This window comes from Chionomys nivalis, chromosome 14, assembly GCF_950005125.1.
Source record: "Chionomys nivalis chromosome 14, mChiNiv1.1, whole genome shotgun sequence".
NCBI classification, from domain to species: Eukaryota; Metazoa; Chordata; class Mammalia; order Rodentia; family Cricetidae; genus Chionomys; species Chionomys nivalis.
The window spans coordinates 36,950,170-36,971,431 of record NC_080099.1 but is presented as its reverse complement, the minus strand read 5'-3'; the positions used below and the strand labels follow the sequence as shown (position 1 = coordinate 36,971,431).

The window sequence follows — 21,262 nt, the reverse complement described above, 5'->3', positions numbered from 1 at the left end:
AAAGAATATGATAAAACACTGGCTCATTTTAAGAAAGCTAAGGCAATAATAGGGACAGAAGATAAAGCAGAATTTATGAAAATCAAACAAAAACAACAGAAGATACAAAGATAAGGAAGCCGTATATAAAAAAAGTATTTACTTAATAATGTTTGAACTTTGCTTAAATATTAAACATTGATTATATAAAAGGGAACTCGACAATGTAATAATTATTTCTGCTTATGCTTTATTTCCACATTGTTGATAATTTAGAAATACTGATATAGGTTTCCTCTGAAAAATGAAGTATAACAAAATAGCGAAGTTGATTTTTGCTTGCACAGACATTTATTCATGGGTTGTTTTTTCCCAGAGGGCAAGACCATAAAAATTTTAGGCTTTATGGATCAGCTAGTCTGTCACAACTATTCAGGCCTTCAGTTGCAATTTCACTATAATAATTAGCCACAGACAATGTATAACCAATGGGCAAGGTTGGTTCAGTAAAACCTTATTCATAAAAAGTAGAATTAAAGTTGCCTTGGAAGGCATTCATGACGAAGAAGTCCACAAAAGATTAGGCCCAAACAAGATCCTTTAAGAACCAATAAAGTAAGTAGAAATTTGGGTGTATTTTTAATTGTAGAAAATTAATTTCTTTGAAAACGTGATCTGTGGGTTAGTGTTACATATACTTATTTAACACTCAACCCCAAAGCACCCTGGGTAATTTTTGGTACTCAGCAGTTGCACAAGCTTAGAAACCTGAGTTCAAACCTAGGGATCAACAGAAAGGTGAGAAGAAGAGAACCAACTCCACCAAGTTGTCCTATGATATAATCCCAGCGTATTGTGGCACACGCGGGTCTGCCCCCAAACACATGTTTACACACACACACAATTAAAAACAAGGCTGGAAGTAAAGCCCGTGGAGCCTGTAGTTGACATGCTTTGGGCCGTAAGTTCGATCCAAACACAGGCACCAAAGATACTGAAGACTGGAACAGTAAGAATCGCATCCACCAGCGTGCTTGGCTTTGATGCAGGCAGCTAAAAGGTGCGTTTGTGTGCAGTACTGGTTTGCTTTCCTCTATCTTAGGCAGCAGTTCATTTCTCTTGAATTCCCTCGTCGTGTATATTCCTCAGCTGTTCCAGATTATTTAAAAGAGTATGGAAAACAAGGAAATAAAATGGGCATTTCCAGTTAAGGATACTTATTGTGCACCAATAACTATACAATTAGAATCTCTTTCTAAAATTTGGGATCTAAATACTTTGAATCCATATACTTATATAACTATTAACTTTATGTAAGGAAAGATTTAGATCACTAATCCTAGTAATTTCTGGGTCATTCAGTCTGTATGTCTCAAATTATAATTAGAGGCATTTGAAGATAAAATTTGTAAGAAGTGAATTTCCTATATTTTATGTATAAATAAAGTTATAAGTTGAAACCTAATTAAAGTTATGGTGTGGGAGGTCCTTCTGTGTGTTGCTTTTCTTAGTTAATGAATAAAGAAACTGCCTCGGCCTGTTGATAGGGCAGAACTTAGGTAGGCAGGGAAGACAGAATTGAGTGCTGGGAGAAAGAAGGAGTCAGAGAGACACCATGGATTCTCTGCCTGAGACAGACACCGTTAGAATCTTTGCTGATAAGCCACTGCCACATGGCGATATACAAATTAATAGAAATGGGTTAAATTAATATAAGAGTTAGCCAATAATAAGCTAGAGCTAGTGGGCCAAGCAGTGTTTTAATCAATATAGTTTCTGTGTGGTTATTTCGGTTCTGGGTGGTAGGGACAAACAAACAGCCCCAGGCCCTCCTACAAAGTTAGGATGACATAAAATGTTTTAAAATGGAAAACTGAATTGAGTTGTGTTATAAAATTTTCCAGAATTTCAGTGTACTGTTTAAACTAGCTTATTTGAGGAGAAAGAAAGGTCCTACTGTGGGGCAAGCAGAAGAAAACTGTACCAGCCAGTAGGATACAAAGACACAAAAATTTATAAATCTGTGGATCCAGAAAGCCTGAAAGGAAATTTGACATAGTTACAGGAATTCTGGAGGATGACACCATACTATACGAGTAAGGTCCATGTAGCAAGGGAGGTTATTTAAAATAGTCTCGATATAAAACAAAGCATGCTTTAATCAAATACAAAATATTCATTGCACAAAACCGAAACAACTGACAAATTACCATTTTGTTAAACTTAGAAAAAGTACTAAGTTATTGAACAACTCTTTAAAAAAAGACACTTTATGTTTTTGTTACTCAAGCTTAGTTACTTCCAAGTTATAAAAGTTACAAAATTTTGGCTTAAAAAAGACTGAGTCTCCCAAATTATTTCCTAAGCCATGATATAATGTATTTAAATAGAATAATGTTTGTAACATAAACCTATTTAAGTAACATTCATATCAACACTAGGCCAACATATACCCTCTCTGTAGAAACGAAATCCTGCCAGTGCTACGTGACACTTCAAACCTCTCAGTCCAGACACAGCACAGTAACCAGCCTGACCACGCCACTAACATCTAAACAGCAAAGTAAGTCGCTGTCTCCTGAACCAGCAATGCTAGCATTCTCGTCAAGTGAACAGCGATCGCATCATCTCATAGTCCCTCTAGATTCCTTGTCGCCAGCTTGGAATGGCCCTAAAGAGAAAATGAGGAAAGCCATTATAAATATGCAGGAAGATCAAAACAACAACCAAAAACTACTCATTAAATGACAACTTAAAATATACACAGGGTTGGTGAGACGGCTCTGTGGGTAAAGGCACTTCCAACCAAACCTGACAACCCAAGATGGATTCCTGAGACCCACATGGTGGAAAAAGGGACACAAACCCCAGTTATGCGCTGACAGTCACATGTACACCACAGTAACCATAGCACTCACATGACCATACAACACAACATACAATACATATATAATAAAAAGTTAAAAATATAGATATGCTTTATCAATCTGTTAATGAAAATATATATTCAGAAACTGCATAAAATATAAATATGCATAAAACTGCATAAGATAAATCATTTATAAATCTTTAGAAATGATCCCTTTCTCCTGTCTTCTCACCTGTGTGGGATATGGAGAAGTGGCTCAGAGCCTGATGGGCCTATCTTTTTGGTTCGTTCTTCCCAGCCTTTGGTAGGTTTATAAAGCCTAGAGGGATCTCTACTGACATTATTTTCAACCTGTGATCAGAAGTAAAATAATATCAGCTAACTTATATGAACTACATTCATACTAAGTGAAATCTTTAGTGACACAAAGCAGTGTTAAAAACTATACTTGGCTATTACCCAAACGTGAGCTAACTAATGTGTCTAAATGAGCTCCAACTGTGCTTATACCACTAACATCAATTAATAAACTGCTAATTTATCCTTCCCTAGTTCTCTATTATTTCATTTCTGTGTTAATTAAAGAAATAGACTACAGCTTAGTGTGAGTCTAAATAAATGTAGACTGGATAACATCAGTTAAGTCAGTGAGATTACTCATTGATCCTGAGCTGTTGCCTATGAAACTCAGCAGCGCCCACAGCTACACAGATGCAGAATGGAGGTTCAGAAATAAAGATGGGGGCAAGACAGAAAATTCAGGGTGACAGAAAAGAGTGCTTCTAAAGTAAATGGCAGAGCTCGAATAATAATTGCTAACAATGTATTAAGTTGTGCTCTGTGGTATGTAAGTGTGAAATATAAAGCAGAGAGATAATGAGAGGTAAGTGGAGTAGATCTGCAGGTCTCCTTACAGTCAGGGGATCAGGACAGTGAGGAAGGAGCCCGGGAAAAGTGTGCTACGCTGCTGGTGTGATTAGGGATTCTCGACTGTATACTGCAAAGAGCTAGGAGAAACCATTTGGACTGGTTTTGTCATAACGAAATGATAAATATCTGAAGAGATGACTATGCCTGAATATCACATAATTACACGTTATATAAGTGATGAAATATGTACTTTATTAATGTGAAAAAATTATGGTTATATATTGGTTGAGAAAGTAAGTTTAAAAAGTAAAGGTAAATTAAAGCAGGGCACGATGGCACACACTTGTGCATTCAGAGCTAGCCTGGGCTGCATAGCAACATCTGTCTCAGAAAAAAACAAAATAGACGGAGTACCTTTTCTTTTAATTTGGCCAGTCGCCTTTGCTTTTCTGCCTTTTCCTCTTCTTTTGACTGTCTATCTAGAATTTTCAATTCAAGTTTATGCAAATCCTAAAAAAGTACCAACAAAGAAGATGACATTAAGAAAACAAAATTAACTAAAACTTTTGTCCTTAAGTGTTTGCAATTTAAATTACCTCAGCTGCCAACACTCCTTCAAAGGTGTTTTCTTTCCTTCCTTCCAACATACCAATCCCAGTTCCCCCTCCCTCCTCTCCTCCCATTCTCCCCCACCCCGCCCCCCATCAGCTCCTCAGAGAGGGTAAGGCCTCCCCTGGGAAGTCAATTGAAGGTGATGTTTCCAAACAAAGGCTGCATTTCCTTGACTGCAGCCATGAAGACACTTTCTTTTTTTTTTTTTTTTTTTTTTTTTGGTTTTTCGAGACAGGGTTTCTCTGTGGCTTTGGAGCCTGTCCTGGAACTAGCTTTTGTAGACCAGGCTGGTCTCGGACACTTTCTGCATTACCTTCATTTTGGATCTCATTTGCTTTACTCACAGGTTCAGTCTAAACCTCTTAATAAGCAAACTAAACCCATTTATGTATCAATAAAGGTAGGTCTTGTCTGGGGTCTCTCATATAATTTCATATTTTCAAGTTTCTTTTCTTTTTTTAATGGAGCCTGCTTACTATGTGTGTTGGGGGGGGGATGAGTAAGCAGGAGATCTTGTGTTACTCAGTAACATTTTTATGTATAAACTAAGAGAAATGAACTAAAGTTCACACCACTCATCTATTTTTATGTTTTCCTCTATGCTTCCCTTTATGAATGTTGCTGCTATGCATTACGATGCACATTAGCAATTCATAACATTTTACTCAGTGACAGTTACTTTGTTTATGTGTTGTGTATCTTAGAATAACCTTCCCTGTCTGGCTTAGACAACACATTCAACTGGCTCATAGCCTCCTCGCCTCTTGGTTCCCATGTGTTTTAAAGATATTAAAGTATAATACTGTGTGTGTGTGTGTGTGTGTGTAGGAATTGAACCTAGAGCCTCCAACATGCTAGGCAAGCGATCTTCCACTGAACTCCATCCCCAGCAGTACACTGAAGTGTTCGTAGCTTCCCCACAGACAACACTGTTGACACTCCTCCAAGCCCCTAGTCATGCTTTCCCTTCTGTTCAAGAACAGCTCTCCTTCCCTGCTCCTTCAAGACTCAAGTCAAGCATCGCCTTCTCTCTAACAGTCATAGATACCAGAGCTATCTCTGGTGAGTTCCTTTGTATTTCCTGTCTATACCTTAATTACAACACCGTTTGTTCTAATTAGTGGTGTGATAAACATCATAACCAAAAGAAACTTTAGGGGGAAAATGTTTATTTCAGCTCACAGTTGTAGTTTATCACTGAGGAGAATTAGTGTAGGATCCTGGAGCAAGAACTGAAGCAGAGGCCATGGAAGAGCTCTGCTTACTGGGTGCTTCCCCCTGGTTTGCTCGGCCTGCTTCTTACACAACCCAGGGCCACCTGTGCAGAGGCAGCACAGTTCACAGGGGGCAGGGTTTAGTTAAGAATAAAGAAGATGCCCCACAGACAGGCCTATAAAGGCCAATCTAATAGAAGCATGTTTTCAATTGAAGTTCCCTCTTCCCAGATGACCCTTGCTTGTGTCAACTTGACAAGAAATCTAACCAGTACACTATCACTTTATTGGCATATATCTTTCCATTTAAGTATAACTTACTAGAAGTTGGGAGTGAAGTGTGCTCAGTGATAGGAGGCCAGCACAGTTGTGCTGTATAAGATGATGGGATAAACTCAGTGTCAGTGTAACCAAGCCTGGAAATGATGCTTTCATGACCCACACCCGTAAATTACTCAGGAAGGATCTTTACTCACTCTTTCTTGGAACCTGGAAATCTCATCAGCTGCAGTTTTCCTTTTTTCTGCCTTTTCTGCCTTTTCCTTTATCTCCTTCTCAAGTCTCAGGAACTCCTCCTGCTCTTTCTTTTGCTGGGTGTAACGTTCTAGGAGCAGTTTTAACTTAAACTGCCGCTGGCGCTCTTTCTGCTGCTTCCTCTCTCTCTCCTCTTCTTCTCTGAGCTGGGAAGCATGCTTCATTGACATCTCTATACTTTTCTGCTTTTTCCAAGCTTCAATTGCCAGTTTCTGCTTCTTCCTCTGTTCCTCTTTCTGCTTCTGGTTATCTTCTGGTTTGCTATGAGAAGGCATAGGTGTGCTGTCTACCTTTTCTTTTAGCTTGAGTATTTCCTCTTTCTTTTGCTGCTTTTTGGTTTTCCAATTTTGAATAGACTAAAGTTAAACCAAAACAAAAAACAAGCATGCTTTTGATTAGTCCGTGACATTTAATACAGCCTCAGTTCTAGCTTCCAGAAAATATGTTGATTTGTGTATTCTGATGTTTAGGTTTTTGGTTTTGTTTTAAATCTGTGCAACTTTTTTCTACTCACATTTAAAATATTACTGTATCCTGTAAATCTTCGGACCCTGGGCTATTTATTCCTTGGCCTTCCCCTTCAAGCAGAAACCCTCCTCCATTTCCGCCATCATTCTTGGGTACTGCCACTTGCCTCTAATCACCTCACTTGAAGCTGTATTATTTGGGAATAGATCCTGGCTTTGTCATTTATTAGGCGTGAGTCTGGATGAGTCTCTAGTTTAAGCTCTGCTCCTCTCCTGTGGTGTTTGAATGAGACTGGCCCCTAGAGGCTCATATATTTGAATGCTTAGTCGTCAGTTGGTGAACTGTTTGGGAAGGATTGGAGGGTGTAATCTTGTTAGACAACATGTGTTACTGATCATGGGCTGAGGTTTCAAGTGCACACACTATTCCTAGTTTAGCTCTCTCTGTCCACCTCATGCATGTGAAAAAAAAGATGTAAGCTCTCAGCTACTGTGCCAGCACCATGCCTGTCTCCTGCCATGCTCCTTGCCCTGATGCATGGACTCTAACCCCTGGAACCATAAGCTACAAATCAAACGCTTTCTTTCATAAGTTGTCTTAGTCATGGTATTTTGCCATGGTAATAAAAAAGTAACTAAGACATCCATAAAATGGTGGAAGTAATTCTTACACAGGGTTATTTTGACAATTAAATGAGTTGGTGCCTGATATATGATGCTTCAAAATTTCAGGAAAAAATTTAAAAGTTCCATCTCTGTAGATGGAGCTGCAGGCCGCTTCCTGCCACCCAGCTCCCAGCTGCCTGGCTAGCTTATGCCCCGAAATAACAACACGCAAACTGTATTCTTTTAAACACTGCTTGGCCCATTAGCTCTAGCCCTTACTGTCTAATTCTCATATCCCAATCAACCCATCTCTAATAATCTGTGTAGCACCAGTCTTACCAGGAAAGATTCAGCATGTCTGACCTGGCGGCTTGCTTCATCGCGTCTGCCCTGGGAAGCAGAGCTATGGCATCTCTCCTCACATCCTCTTCCTCCCAGCATTCTGTTCTGTTTACTCCACCCACCTATGTTCTAACCTATGAGGCCAAGCAGTTTCTTTCTTTTTTTCTTTTTTTTTTTTTTTTTTTTTTTTTTTTTTGGTTTTTCAAGACAGGGTTTCTCTGTGGCTTTGGAGCCTGTCCTGGAACTAGCTCTGTAGACCAGGCTGGTCTCGAACTCACAGAGATTCTCCTGCCTCTGCCTCCCAAGTGCTGGGATTAAAGGCGTGCGCCACCACTGCCCGGCAAGCAGTTTCTTTATTAATTAACCAATGACCTTCCTCCATCACATCTCCAATATGAATATGTAAAGATTATTTAAAATTCTAGCAACCTTTACATATAATATGCTACCTACTAATTTTTCAGCCCCCATCCTGGTCAGGAAACTGTTTCCTCATCTTTCCTTACAGTGTATCATTCGTTCATTCATCCATTCAATGAATCCTGCACAGTGAAATAATATGAAAAAGCAAAGCTATAGGATTAAGAGATGATTAGCAGTACCATCTAGACAGTGCCACTCAATATGCCAGACCTCAAACACAGTGGGAATTTGTGATAGAATGAACTTCTTCCTTACAGGGCAACTGACTGTCAATCACCTTATCTCATGCTAGGGTGGTCAGGGTTTATAGACTGGAATCCAGTCCATGGATCAGCTTTGAGTGGCACAGTTCCGAGTGAGATGCGGCATAGACACTCTACAGGGCATGGTAGGAATGTTGTTAGAGAAGGCTGCAAGGGGCCACTTATTTGGGGGTTGGCAAGAAGATGGTAGCCTTTAATCTAGGAATACTCTGTAAGTCACGAAAGGGATGGGGAAAGGAGATACACATAAAAAGAGAAGGTATTCAAAGGTATTCCAGAGCATGTCTGATTATCATTATTTATCCAAAAGACGGGCTACAGTAAAGGTGTTTTCCCCTAGAAACTAAGGTAGCCTCTTCCTGCCGTCTGTATGGCTCTGAATCAGTCCATCCTGGGAGTGCAGAGACACAGTCCGATGGGACACTGTGTAATTTTTTGTGGTGCTGTAGCTGCAGTTGTACCATTGAGTGCAAGTCCCCTACCTATTCAACATCTTGTCTTCATCTGCTCTAAGAGCTCCTGGGCTGACTGTATGCTGTTGTGGAACACTGATGATTCAGTTATGAGTTCTGCACAGTGCCTGGCACACACACATGATGCACAAGAGCTGTTGTAATTACTATTACCTCTTTTTTTCTCTCCTCTAGAGCCAGGAACTTCTGATACCACTTCTCGTGCTGCTCCACTTCACGCAGCGTTCTTCCTGGAAGGTGTTCCGCAGCCTCCTTGATGAACGCCAGCTTCCCCTTATGTTTGCTCCTCACTTTCACAAAGTTCTGGTGGTCAAAGTCGTCCCAGCCCCCCTGTCGCCCTCCTGTTTGCTGAAGGAATTTTTCAAACTCCACAACTTCTTCTGGCAGAGTACTTGGTGCCACTCTGTCTACGGGGACTTTGCTCGAGAGCGCTCTGAAAGCTTTCTCTGTTTCTGAATTTCCCAAAGCCCAGGAGTCAATTCTCCTGGAGATGGCATTCAGCTCATTATTAGTTGTTTTCTCTTCTTGAATAAGCTCTTCATATCTAAAATTAAGAAAAATGAAGCATGAATAACATAGTAACCAATCCATATTAGCCCTTCACTCCCCTGAAAATTTAATTATCCCTGACTCTGCTTCCTCTCCCCTTGTTGACATTTCCAATATTAATAATAATATTCATATCTGAGTCTTAAAAGAAGTGTTTCCGGCCGGGCGGTGGTGGCGCACGCCTTTAATCCCAGCACTTGGGAGGCAGAGGCAGGCGGATCTCTGTGAGTTCGAGACCAGCCTGGTCTACAAGAGCTAGTTCCAGGACAGGCTCCAAAACCACAGAGAAACCCTGTCTCGAAAAACCAAAAAAAAAAAAAAAAAAAGTGTTTCCTCAAACATGAACAGTCTTTCAAACTTTCGAGATCTTCTAGCGTCCAACATGAATGAAAATTTGTTTTAAGAATGAAAGGCTGTCTAAACTCTAGGACAGAAGATAGATTGTAAGACTTGTAGTACATTAATAGGTGACAACCTAAAAGTGAGTTATTAGAAAACCAAGGTTAAAACTTTAGATTAAATCAGTTTAAAACATACATCAGTCTCTGTTCTTCTTTAAAAGTATTGATTGCATTTTCAATTTCTTCCATCATTTCTCTGAGCTTTTCAACAACTGCAAAAAAAAGTCATATTTCAATATAGCTGAATTAATAATGAGGAGAAAATACAGACTGTCCCTAATATAAAAATCATTTCTTAACCTAAGAAATTAAGAAAACTGCTCACAAGTATATTTTTGTGATTACAATTTCTTATTAAAGGTATTGTCCTATACACCCATTATTAAATCCCATAATCAGTATTACTTTTATAAGAATTATTTCATACTACACATACTATTGTTTGACTTGCAAATTTTTTGCAATGTTTTGGTTACAAAAATGTGGACACCCAGGCACAGTGGTGCACACCTTTAATCCCAGCACTTGGGACATGGAAGCAGATGAATCTATGAGTTGGAAGGCAGTCAGAGCTACATATTGAGACCCAAAAAAACAAAACTCCCAAAACCAGTTATGCTTAACTTTGCATATAAATATATGTACTATTGCTGCTCTTTTTCTGTGGCCATACGTGGTATGTGATTATCTAAAACCATCTGATTTGTTTAATTTTCCTGTTGATGAGCCTTTAAATATGCACAATAGTAAAGTCCTTGTATGTGTGTATGTATGTATGTATGTATGTATGTATGTATGTATGTATTTAAGCATGTCCAAGTAAGTATTTTGAAAATATGACTAATAAAACTTGAAATAATTTCTGACTAAGGAAAGTCTGTGTACGGAACATTAGGCTCACCCCTCTGCAGTGCAGACTCATTCTCTGCCTAGCTACTGACCCGTTCTCACTGCCTTCCTCTGTATACTTTAGATCACTTCCAAAGGAAGGCAAGGACTGTCACTCTAGCTGATATTTTTGTGGTTATTAACAAGCATGGACATTTGTTTCACCTGAGTTTTGTATTTCTTTTGATACCCTTGTGCCTTATAATCTCTGTCCATTTTCCTATCACTGTTTCTCTTGGTTGCCCTAATTTGTAGACATTTTATATAGCTTATTAATATTCAATTATTAAATTACATAAGTAGATATACTTTTCTAATTTGTCTTTCAACAATATTTATAGGTTTGAGTGTTTTTAAAAGTAGTCAATTATGGTCCTTTTTTCTTTAGATTTTGTTCTTTTTTTAAAAGATTTATTTATTTATTAAGATTTTATTTATTTATTTAGATTTTGTTCTTTTTTTAAAAAGATTTATTTGTTAAGTATACAGTGCTCTATCTGCATGCATGCTTGCAGGTCAGAAGAGGGCGCCATTTCTCATTACAAGTGGTGGTAAACCACCATGTGGTTGCTGGGAATTGAATTGAACTCAGGACCTTCAGAAGAGCAGGCAGTGCTCTTAACCACTGAGCCATCTCTCCAGCACCGTTGTTCTTTTCTTATACAACAGAATATTACCAAATAGTTGTTACATGTTCCCTCCAGCATGTTATGGCCTCATTGAATGTACCCATTCTTTCCCCATTTCCAGTTTTATACTTGCCGTACTCCAAGCACTGTGCCTGTCCTCTAGAGCACTGTTCATTCAATCCTGCCCCAGACCCACCAGAAGGTCTATGAGCGCCACTGCACAGCTTACAGAATGAAAGCTGGAGATCTAGTCATTTCCCTAAAATGTCCTAACCAATAAATGGCAGGCCAAGGCTTTGATCCAGTATATTCTGAGTACCAGTCAGGAATGAATTTTGAAACAGAAGGTGATGGTGTGATTTTTCCCCTTCTCACAAATTAGCATTTGTCCCAGTAGAGTCAAACCATTCCTTACATATTTTAAATACTTTTGAAAGATATTTTTTTTTCCAAAAGCCAATGACAGGATAAGCAGGGTAAGGGCTATGAATTGAGAAGTCTTTTTCTACTTAGATGCCTAAATCTGAACCTTCCTATGTCAGTGTTTCCACCTCATGGTGTCTTTTCTGCCTAATTTATAACGTTAAGGACTGAATGGCAGTTTAAGGCTGAAAATCCCACGTAAGCTCCAATACTCAACTTCTCCACTCTTATTAATCCCTAACTAATGGAGTAGGGCTGGCTGCACGACTGCCAAATGAAAGACACACTTAGAGAAAAGCATGCATGTTCTCATGCACCAGCAGGAAACAGCAATACATAAAAGAGAATCTTATATTAACACTTCTTACAGTCAGGCGTGGGCTTCACGTCTTTCAGCTGGTGCTGAAGTTTCTTCACATTGTTATGTATTTTGGCCAATTGTTGCTGGATCTTTGCTCCTGTAAGGAAAGTCCATACTTTAGTTCTGTGACAAGTGTGGCTACAATTAGGCTTCTGCAGATAAACCCATACAGTCCTTTAGTGAAAGACAGCCAACTAAACAGCAGCCATTTATGTCAGAACCATCTGGACGTCAGGTGTCGCTGCTCTAAATAAAGCATGACACTGTAAACCCGTGTCATGGAGATGCATCTCTCTTTCCTTCTATGGAGACAGACTTAGGGACGATCATTTTAAAAGCACGCCAAGGGCTGGAGAGATGGCTCAGAGGTTAAGAGCATTGCCTGCTCTTCCAAAGGTCCTGAGTTCAATTCCCAGCAACCACATGGTGGCTCACAACCATCTGTAATGGGGTCTGGTGCCCTCTTCTGGCCTGCAGGCATAACACAGACAGAATATTGTATACATAATGAATAAATAAATAAAAAAAAAAAAAGCACGCCAAGTAACTTAAGCTTAACACGTTTTATTCTCTGTTTTGTTTTTGTTTTTTGTTTGGTTGGGGTACTTTTTGTTTGTTTGTTTGTTTGGTTGGTTGGTTGGTTGGTTTTGGTTTTTTATACAGGGTTTCTCTGTGTATTCCTGGCTGTCCTAGAACTAGTTCTGTAGGCTGGGCGGTGGTGGCGCACGCCTTTAATCCCAGCACTTGGGAGGCAGAGGCAGGTGGATCTCTGTGAGTTCAAGACCAGCCTGGTCTACAAGAGCTAGTTCCAGGACAGGCTCCAAAACCACAGAGAAGCCCTGTCTCGAAAAAAGCAAAAAGAAAAGAAAAAGAAAAGAAAAAGAAAAAAGAATTAGTTCTGTAGACCAGGCTGGCCTCAAACTCACAGAGATCCTCCTGCCTCTGCCTCCTGAGTGCTAGAATTAGAGGTATGCACTACCACCACTGCCTGGGTCACATTCTGTTCTTTCAAAGCATCTTTCTTTTTAACTTGCTGTAATTTCTGGAAACAGAAACTGATCTTAACTTTATTTTGGAAATATTAAAACTCTATAACCAACATTAATTCTATGTGCATTGTATGTGATTTTATCCGTGCACACGTGCACGCATGTGTGGAGGCCAGAGGCCAATGTCAGGGGTCCTACTCTTACTGTTTTCTAACTTACTAACATAACAGTAAGAGGGTAAAATCCTCTTTTTAAAAAATGTATTATATTTATTTATATGTGTTTTACATGTCACAGTGCATGTGTGGGGGTCACACAACAACTTTTGGGAGATGGTTTTCTCCCTTCACCATGCGGGTCCCAGATAGCAAACTCCCCTCATAAGGTAAGCTTCCCAACCGGCCAGGCCATCTTGCTGGGCCCTCTGCCGTTACTTGAGGTAAGGTTTCTCACTGCACCTGGACAGCGGGTTCTGGGGATCTGCCTGTTCGCACTCCCACAGCACCAACGCTATAGAGAAACACAATCACACCTCATTTTTTTTACGTGGCGATTAAGTATCTGAACGTGGCTCCTCAGGTTTTCTCTCCAACCCATGACTAGTATTAATTCTATGGAGACTGACAAATTTTCCATAGTGTATTAATTTTACCTAAACACTACTCTTAAAAGGTATGTATGGTACCTACTGGTTTCTAAGCCACAAACTGCCAAGAATAATCAAAGAATCACCCAGAAGTAAAAAGGTAAATGGATAACAAAAAGTACAAAAACAAAATAATGACCTGGGATTTTCAGGTGCTTAGCATCAGAAAGGCTGGTTTTCTGAAGTAGTTATGTTGGTATGTTTATTTAGATTAGTAGGTTGATGGCATAAACATTCGCACTCATTCCTAGCTATGCAAATGACAGGACCGTTTTGTCATAATCAAGTAGTCTGTGCAGCCTCCTTTTGTTTGCTTACTTTTTTGTTTTGTTTTTGCAACTTGTCACAAGCATAAAACACCAAAAGCTTTATTACAACAATCCTTAAAGGCAACTTTCAGGGCGGGGACTCAAACCCTGGTTTTCCTATGCACACATGGCAAGCACTAGAACACTGAGATAGCAGGTTTTGTTTTTTATTTATCAATAGGTTTGGAGCCAGGGCCAATATCCTGATTAAGCCTCCAAATATGAATATTTGACTTTGACATGGTTCTACTTTAAGACAAATGGACAAGACTTCAAGCAAATTCTTTGTTGTAAAGTTCTTTTTATCATGATTTATATGTCTCTATGTCTGTGTGTGTATGCTCACACACGTGTGTAGGCACCAGCAGAGGCCAGACAAGAGCACTGAATCCCCTGGAGCTATCTTACAGGTGGCTGAGAGCCTCCCAGTGTGGGTGCTGGGAACTAACTCCAGTCTTCTGCTAAAGCAACTAGTGCCAGCATCTCTCCAGCCCCTTAGCTCCACTTTTGAAAGTTTCAAAGTTCAACAAGACACAGAAACATCATCCCTTTGTTAGAAAGCTTGGTCCTCTACTGGGATTTAACTGAAGAAATTTTCCTGAAGGACAATGTGGCGGTGCTGCCTGGGAAACTGCAGCAGTCGGGAGGCAACAAAGACAGGCGGGGACAGAGGTGGGAGCAGGTAAAGGGACGGAAGGAAGAACTTTGTCAGCAAAGGTAAATAACTAGCAACTGGTTTATTTTTTGCCATGGCCTATCAGTTATACAATTATGCAATCTTATTTTGTTATTTGGAAATGAAACCATAGTCAGCTATTCACAGGCAATAAAAATGCAGGCATTTACTAAAAACCAAGGTATGGTCCCTGAGGTAAGGAATAGTTATTTGCTTTTCAGAGTTGTGACCCATGAAGAAGAATGTGTCTCTTTGCGTAGAGACCAGGTGTTCCCTCCTGTCTTAGATAGGTACACAATAGTCATCGTGAATGACAAACTAAAGGACAGAAAACAGTAATTAAATTGAGCTGCGCTGAAAAATGAGTTGGACATGGTGGCACGTGTCCATAATGCCAGCACTAGGAAATGGGCAGGAGGCTCAAGAGTTAAGAGGTCAGCATTGGCAATAGAGGGAGGAGGTCAAATCAGTCTGGGCCACAGGAGACTTTGTTTCAAAAGAACAAAAGAAAGGGCAAAACAAGTCACCTAAAAATACACAGTTCAGATCCTCTGTTTAAGGACATAGCAGGCAAGGAAAGAACAGCCTGCCAGTGTCTGCAGAAGAGCAAGTAGCAGTCCTCAGGACATCACCGTCTAGATTTCTTTCCCAATTCAGGAGTGGACACATGGTAGGTGGTAGCTCTAGCCTATCCCTTTCCTCGTTCCAGCAGGAGGCGAAACGGAGTCTTGCTACTACCTGACAGAAGATGACTTTTTAAAATGGCATGACCCTATATTTAGAAAGGAAAAATCACTAGAATTATTTTAAGTATGATAAGACAGTATCAGGAGCAGTTTAATCTCTACCTAGCAAATCAATGTTTTTCTTTCTTTCTTTTTGCAAATCAGTGTTTTAAAGCTTAGTAATGGCCATTATTTTTTTCCATAAGCAATTCTAAGTAGTTTTTGTATTATAAGGATTTTTGCAAAGTATTCTCAGCCCCTGTGATAATGATTGATCTACATAACAAACAACAGCACCTTCACTGTATAAGGTATTCTCTTGTATTTCATCTCGGTATCCGACGCAGTTCTCCGGAGGTAGACACTACAGGCTTTAGAACGTCGACAAGGAAACTTGGGCTTGGGCATGGCCTGTTCTTGTCCTTCTGTATGGCCAGTGCTGTTGGCTCTGACTCTACTGATGTTTACCGGGTCTAGTACTAGCAGTCAGCAATGCCAGGGTTATTGATGGGTTAGACCCAGATAGCACAGGAAATGAAGTATTTTAATTTTTTAAATATTAACAGTTTTTGCTGACTTAATTAATTCAAAATCAAATCTAACCTATTAATATGGAAGAAAACAATTCAGTTAGAATGAACTTCAAAATAAAATAAATACATGTCCTTAAGAGAAATTATCTATCACCAGTCATGTATCTCTACTGACAACAGTCAATGCACAAGTACAACACAGGCCACCACTAGTCTTCAAACTCCACAGTTTGTAATTCACCGCGAACCCAACTTACTCTCTATCTTCCTGCTGTTTATCAGTTTGTTCTCCAGTTCTTCCAGCATGCTGTGCTCAGTTCTGAAGTCCCCTCTTTGGTTGTAGAAATGACTGTGTTTATCTTTTTCTATAACAATAACTCTTTAGGAAAAGAAACAGATGGTAGAAATATGAATTAAGTCTATTTTAGTTGTTTAAAAAATGAAAATATTCAAAATAATTAGTATTTTACATTCAATTCATTTAAAAAGGAATATAATTACTTAGACTAATAAGGTTAAGGGGTCAAAACATTATCAAACTTTAGCTAAAATTGGACTTACTTGTTAATTTCAATTTTAACCAACTATAATTTAAACTATTACACATTTCCTTTGAAAATACAGAAACCTTTGGCTATGAGATTCTAATTGTTAGTTACTGTCCTCAAGAAAAACAAAACCTAACATCCTACTAAGGAGGCTTTTTTTTTTAAGTTGGCAGAGAAATAAATTTTCTCAATGTTTGTTTTCCTTCTCCCACAAGATATTTACCCTAAATATTAAGAATACCTAAGTATTTAATAGTTTCCCTCTAATCTTGAATCTAATAGCAGCAGGATTGTCTCCAGCCCACGGCATCATCGCACAGAACCTGAGAGGCAATACTCTCCATAGTTTCCCAGCACTTTCTACTTTGCAGCACAGAGAAAGGTTTATACTGACAGCCACATTGGGAGAAATGGGTGAGATTGAGCAGGCCCTGAGGGCTGGGGGTTGTCTCCGTGCATGTGCGAGAAGACATAAGGTAACAGAGAATTGCAAGGATTTCACCTACATAACAACTCTAATGGACAGAGAATGGCTCTACCAAAGCCCTGTTAAGGCTGAGAATCCTAGCAAGGTCTTATTGGGTACCAGAGACATCACTGTGACCCACACAGAAATGTCCGCTGTGGATACAGGATATGTGATAATAGTTAGTTACATTTTGCTACTCGTGGACTAGAAACATTAACAAAGATTTTCAAATGTACTAATATTGTAATACTGTGGACAACAGTGAATGTTCAGTAAACACCACTGTTTAAGAGAAAAAACATGGACTGTATGATTAAAAAAAATTGAAGTGGAAATCTTATAATATACAGAATGGATCTGAGAGGAACAGAAACCAGGGGGACAATTAATTAAAAGATCATTGAAAAAACAGCTCAAGGACACAGTATTGCAAACCATTCCCTGTCTTCAGTGGGAGCAATCATGTGATGCAGTGGGCTCTACTCCAGAGCAGCACTGCTCAGGAGAAACAACGGCTTCCAGGTGCTGAATACAGCAGGGAAGAGCCCTGCATATTTCCCAGCAGCTTCAGTGCAAGCTATGGATTTGGTGTGGAAACCTGATCTGACTCCAGGTTAGACCCACAGGCGCTCACTCAGGAAGCTCCACATCTCCTAGCAGAAGCTATGGACCAGGGTCAGGACCAGACACAGGCATGTAGAGGTCAGGACCAGACACAGGCATGTAGAGGTCAGGACCAGACACAGGCATGTAGAGGTCAGGACCAGACCACAGGCATGTAGAGGTCAGGACCAGACCACAGGCATGTAGAGGTCAGGACCAGACCACAGGCATGTAGAGGTCAGGACCAGACACAGGCATGTAGAGGTCAGGACCAGACACAGGCATGTAGAGGTCAGGACCAGACACAGGCATGTAGAGGTCAGGACCAGACACAGGCATGTAGAGGTCAGGACCAGACACAGGCATGTAGAGGTCAGGACCAGACCATAGGCATGTAGAGGTCAGGACCAGACACAGGCATGTAGAGGTCAGGACCAGACAATAGGCATGTAGAGTTTCACAACCCGTAACAAAAGCTACAGGTCCAGGCAAGAGGCACATGCAGACACAGGACAATACCTGACTCTCAGAAGAGGACTTGAGATAGAGCCACCAGCCCCAAATACCAGTCCCACAGAGGGAAATGACACTTCAACCCTTTTATGGCTTAGTTTCTCTCCATTGAACAATGCAAATGCCACCACTGAAAGAAAAAAGGGGGGTGGAATTTTAAAAAAAAAAATTCTAAAAGGAAGGAAGGAAGGAAAGAAGGAAGGAAGGAAGGAAGGAAGGAAGGAAGGAAGGAAGGAAGGAAGGAAGGAAGGAAGGAAGGAAGGATAAAGAGAGAGACAAGGAAAGAGTCAACCAACAAACCAACACCAGATGCACAGGTTCCAGTAGAGAAACAACACGAACACTGAAGACATCAAATCACTGGTCTCCTAAGAATGGCGCCTACTGCAAATATCCTGAAAGAACATTCAGACAAAGCACCCAAAAGAATAAGGATGCTCAGAAAACTCAGAGAAGACACGACTGTGCTCTAAAAGGGCAAAAACAAAGCTGAACATCATTCCAAGACATGGAAATGTAATTCAACAAAGAGAATTGCTGAAGAAAACACAAACTGAAAATAAAAATGCTTTAAATAAAAATCTCATTAAAACAAACAAACAAACAAAAACCTCAGTGGAAATCCCAGCCATTAGAATAGATCATGGAGAAAACAGAAAATTGGGGCTAGAAGATAACATGCAGAAATTGGGTCACTCAATGAAGGTGAATGATCGATTAAAAGAATGAATAAAATGGGGGTGGGGCTCTGAGACACCATGAAAATACCCAACCTTTGGATCATGGGCATAGAAAAAGAAGAAGGCATAGAGAATATTTTCAATAAATTTATAGGAGAAAATTTCCCAAACCTGGAGAAAGAAGCCCATCTATATACAAGAGACTGAAAGAACTCAGAAGAAACTAGAAAAAAAATTCCTTGTTCATTATAATTAAAAATCACAAAACAATTAAAAGGTATAAAAGCTGCAACATGAAAAGGTCAAGTCACTTATAAAGGTAGACCTCTCACAATAATAGCTGGTCTTTAACAGAAACTTCAAAGCCAGGTTGTTACAATTAAGAGATTGTTTTGAGTTTCAGAAGAGACTTTGGACTTTCAAACAGTGTTGATACTGTGAAAGACCCTGGAGACTTTTGAAATTAGACTAAATGTATTTTGCATTATATGACCACAAGCCCATGGGGACCATGGAGTGAAAGTAGTGATCTGAATAAGAATGGACCCCAAGCTCATGCATTTGAATATTTGATTCAGTTAATGGAACAATTTGAGAAGGATCAGCAGGTGTAATGTCATTGGAAGTGGTGTGTCACTAGGGGGACGCTTTGTGGCTTCAAAGAATTTGTGCCTTTCTAAGAGTTCTCTCTCTCTCTCTCTCTCTCTCTCTCTCTCTCTCTCTCTCTCTCTCTCTCTCTCTCTCTCTCTCCTTCCTACAGATATGAGTTCTCTGCCTGCCTTCCTGTTGCCATCTTCCTCGCGATGATGCTCACAGACTATAACCCTCTCAAACCGTAAGTAGCCTTGGTCATGGTGTCTTGTCAAAGTAATAAAACAGTAACTAGGACACTGTGCTGACTAGTTTTAAGTCATTTTGGCACAAGCTAATCATCTGAGAAAAGGGAATCTCAATTGAGAAAATGCCTCCATGAGACTGTGCTGCAGGACATTTTCTAAGTAGTTAGTGTGAGAGGGCCCAATCCATCGAGGCCTGAGCTGGTGGTCCTGGATTTCATAAGAAAGCAGGATAAACAAGTCAGAGGGAACAAACCTCTGTGGTCTCTGTATCAGTTCACTCCTCCAGGTTCTAGCTGCTTGAGTTTCTTCTCCATTTGATGACGAACAGTGATGTGGAAGTGTAAGCCAGATAACCCTCTCCTCCCCAAGTTTCTTTGGTCACGGTGTTTCATTACAGCATAGTAACCCTAACTAGGACAGACAACATACTATTTACTCGGAGAGAAAAAAAGGATTCAGTAATCTAACCCAGCTATGGACCCTGTGATCTGCAGTAAGAATTGGCCTGGGAGACATGACCACTGATACAGTAGTGGGATCAATTTTATGATAGTAACCAACTACTTTATGATTGTACTTAAAGCCCTCTCCATAAGACAGAAGTCATGCCTGGTACTGCTCAGTAGGCCAAAGCCCGTGACTGGCTATATCACAGGCCCTATAGGAGAACCTAATGCTATTATTCTACTAAATGGACATAGTATTGCACTGCCCGGGCAAGTTCTTACCTTCCTACTCATAAGTCAGTCTATCAACCCTGACCAGAGAAGCTTTTTTTTTAGTAGGGAGATACTGATACAGAGACCCACAAGTGCTCAGATGTAAATGGAGCATCAACCTTTCCCCCCAAGGCTTGGGATCTCTGAGGAAGAAGTAGGGGAGATATTGTAAGTGCCAGAAGTAGAAGATGTCTTCAGTGCAATATTAACTGCTGACGTGACATGGACATTGCACATATGAACTCAGAACACTGGCTGCTTTACGACACAGGTATACTATCAAGCCACTCAACATCCCCGCCTGTCATGAATGATGTCCCACCTCTAGCTGAAAAACGATTGGCAACTTGTGGCTCCTGGAGGAGGGGGGTGAAGTTTTTCCCAGGATGTAGGTCCTGAAAAGTTACCTATGCTTCAATAGATGATCCTATACCCATGCATACAGAGCAACACTATGTGAACTCAGTATGTTGAAAAAGAGAGAGAGAGAGCAAGAAATCACATGTTGTAGGGCAGGGAAAATAGTGGGGAGGCAGGAACTAAAGGGAAGGGTTAGCCCTACATTAATCATTTACCAACTTCATAACCTGTGAGAAGATACTTAGAGACTTATTCTCTATAATCTTCACTTAAAAATGTTCATAAAGTACCTATCTAAACTGTAGAATAAAATATATTCAATCTGTTATTTGATATGTAAAATATAGACATTATTTTGTTTTTCTTAAAATACACCTAATATAAAATGATAAAAATAAAACAATTAATTATAAGTGAAAACTTTCAGTTACAATTAATTTATGTTACATAGACTATTTATGCATTTCAAGTTCAAGAAGAACCCTCCTTCTTCTGGTTATGTTTGTCAAGAAGTTTCCTAACAATGTGAGACTGGGGACTGTGGAGTTATATTGATTTTACATTGTTCATAAAAGAATAGCTAGTGATATTATTTGAAGACAATATTCTTATACTCACTGATTCTTTAATTTTTCTGCTGTGCGTATGAATTCTGCTCTCTTCATCCGACTAACTTTCTGCTTCCAGTTCTGAAGCTGAGAAGGACGAATTCCACCAGAAGTACTAAAGCTGCCATCATTCTGCATAAAGA

General features: G+C 39.8%; 1 protein-coding gene across 2 annotated transcripts in view; it reads right to left on the bottom strand.

Moving 5' to 3' along the window:
* Positions 1-220: 220 nt before the first annotated feature.
* Ccdc112 (coiled-coil domain containing 112) overlaps positions 221-21,262 on the bottom strand; it is a 36,648-nt gene continuing 15,606 nt past the window's right edge. The window contains exons 2-10 of one of the 2 annotated variants that reach the window (XM_057789362.1): positions 21,130-21,251; positions 16,038-16,159; positions 11,911-12,000; positions 9,739-9,814; positions 8,806-9,196; positions 6,021-6,434; positions 4,133-4,228; positions 3,081-3,199; positions 221-2,650 (exon numbers count right to left, since the gene is read on the bottom strand). In XM_057789362.1, the coding sequence (XP_057645345.1) occupies positions 2,620-2,650; positions 3,081-3,199; positions 4,133-4,228; positions 6,021-6,434; positions 8,806-9,196; positions 9,739-9,814; positions 11,911-12,000; positions 16,038-16,159; positions 21,130-21,251 (1,461 nt within the window). In that variant the 3' untranslated portion in view covers positions 221-2,619. The remainder of the gene's footprint in view (positions 2,651-3,080; positions 3,200-4,132; positions 4,229-6,020; positions 6,435-8,805; positions 9,197-9,738; positions 9,815-11,910; positions 12,001-16,037; positions 16,160-21,129; positions 21,252-21,262) is intronic. The other variant, XM_057789363.1, reaches the window with a different exon arrangement.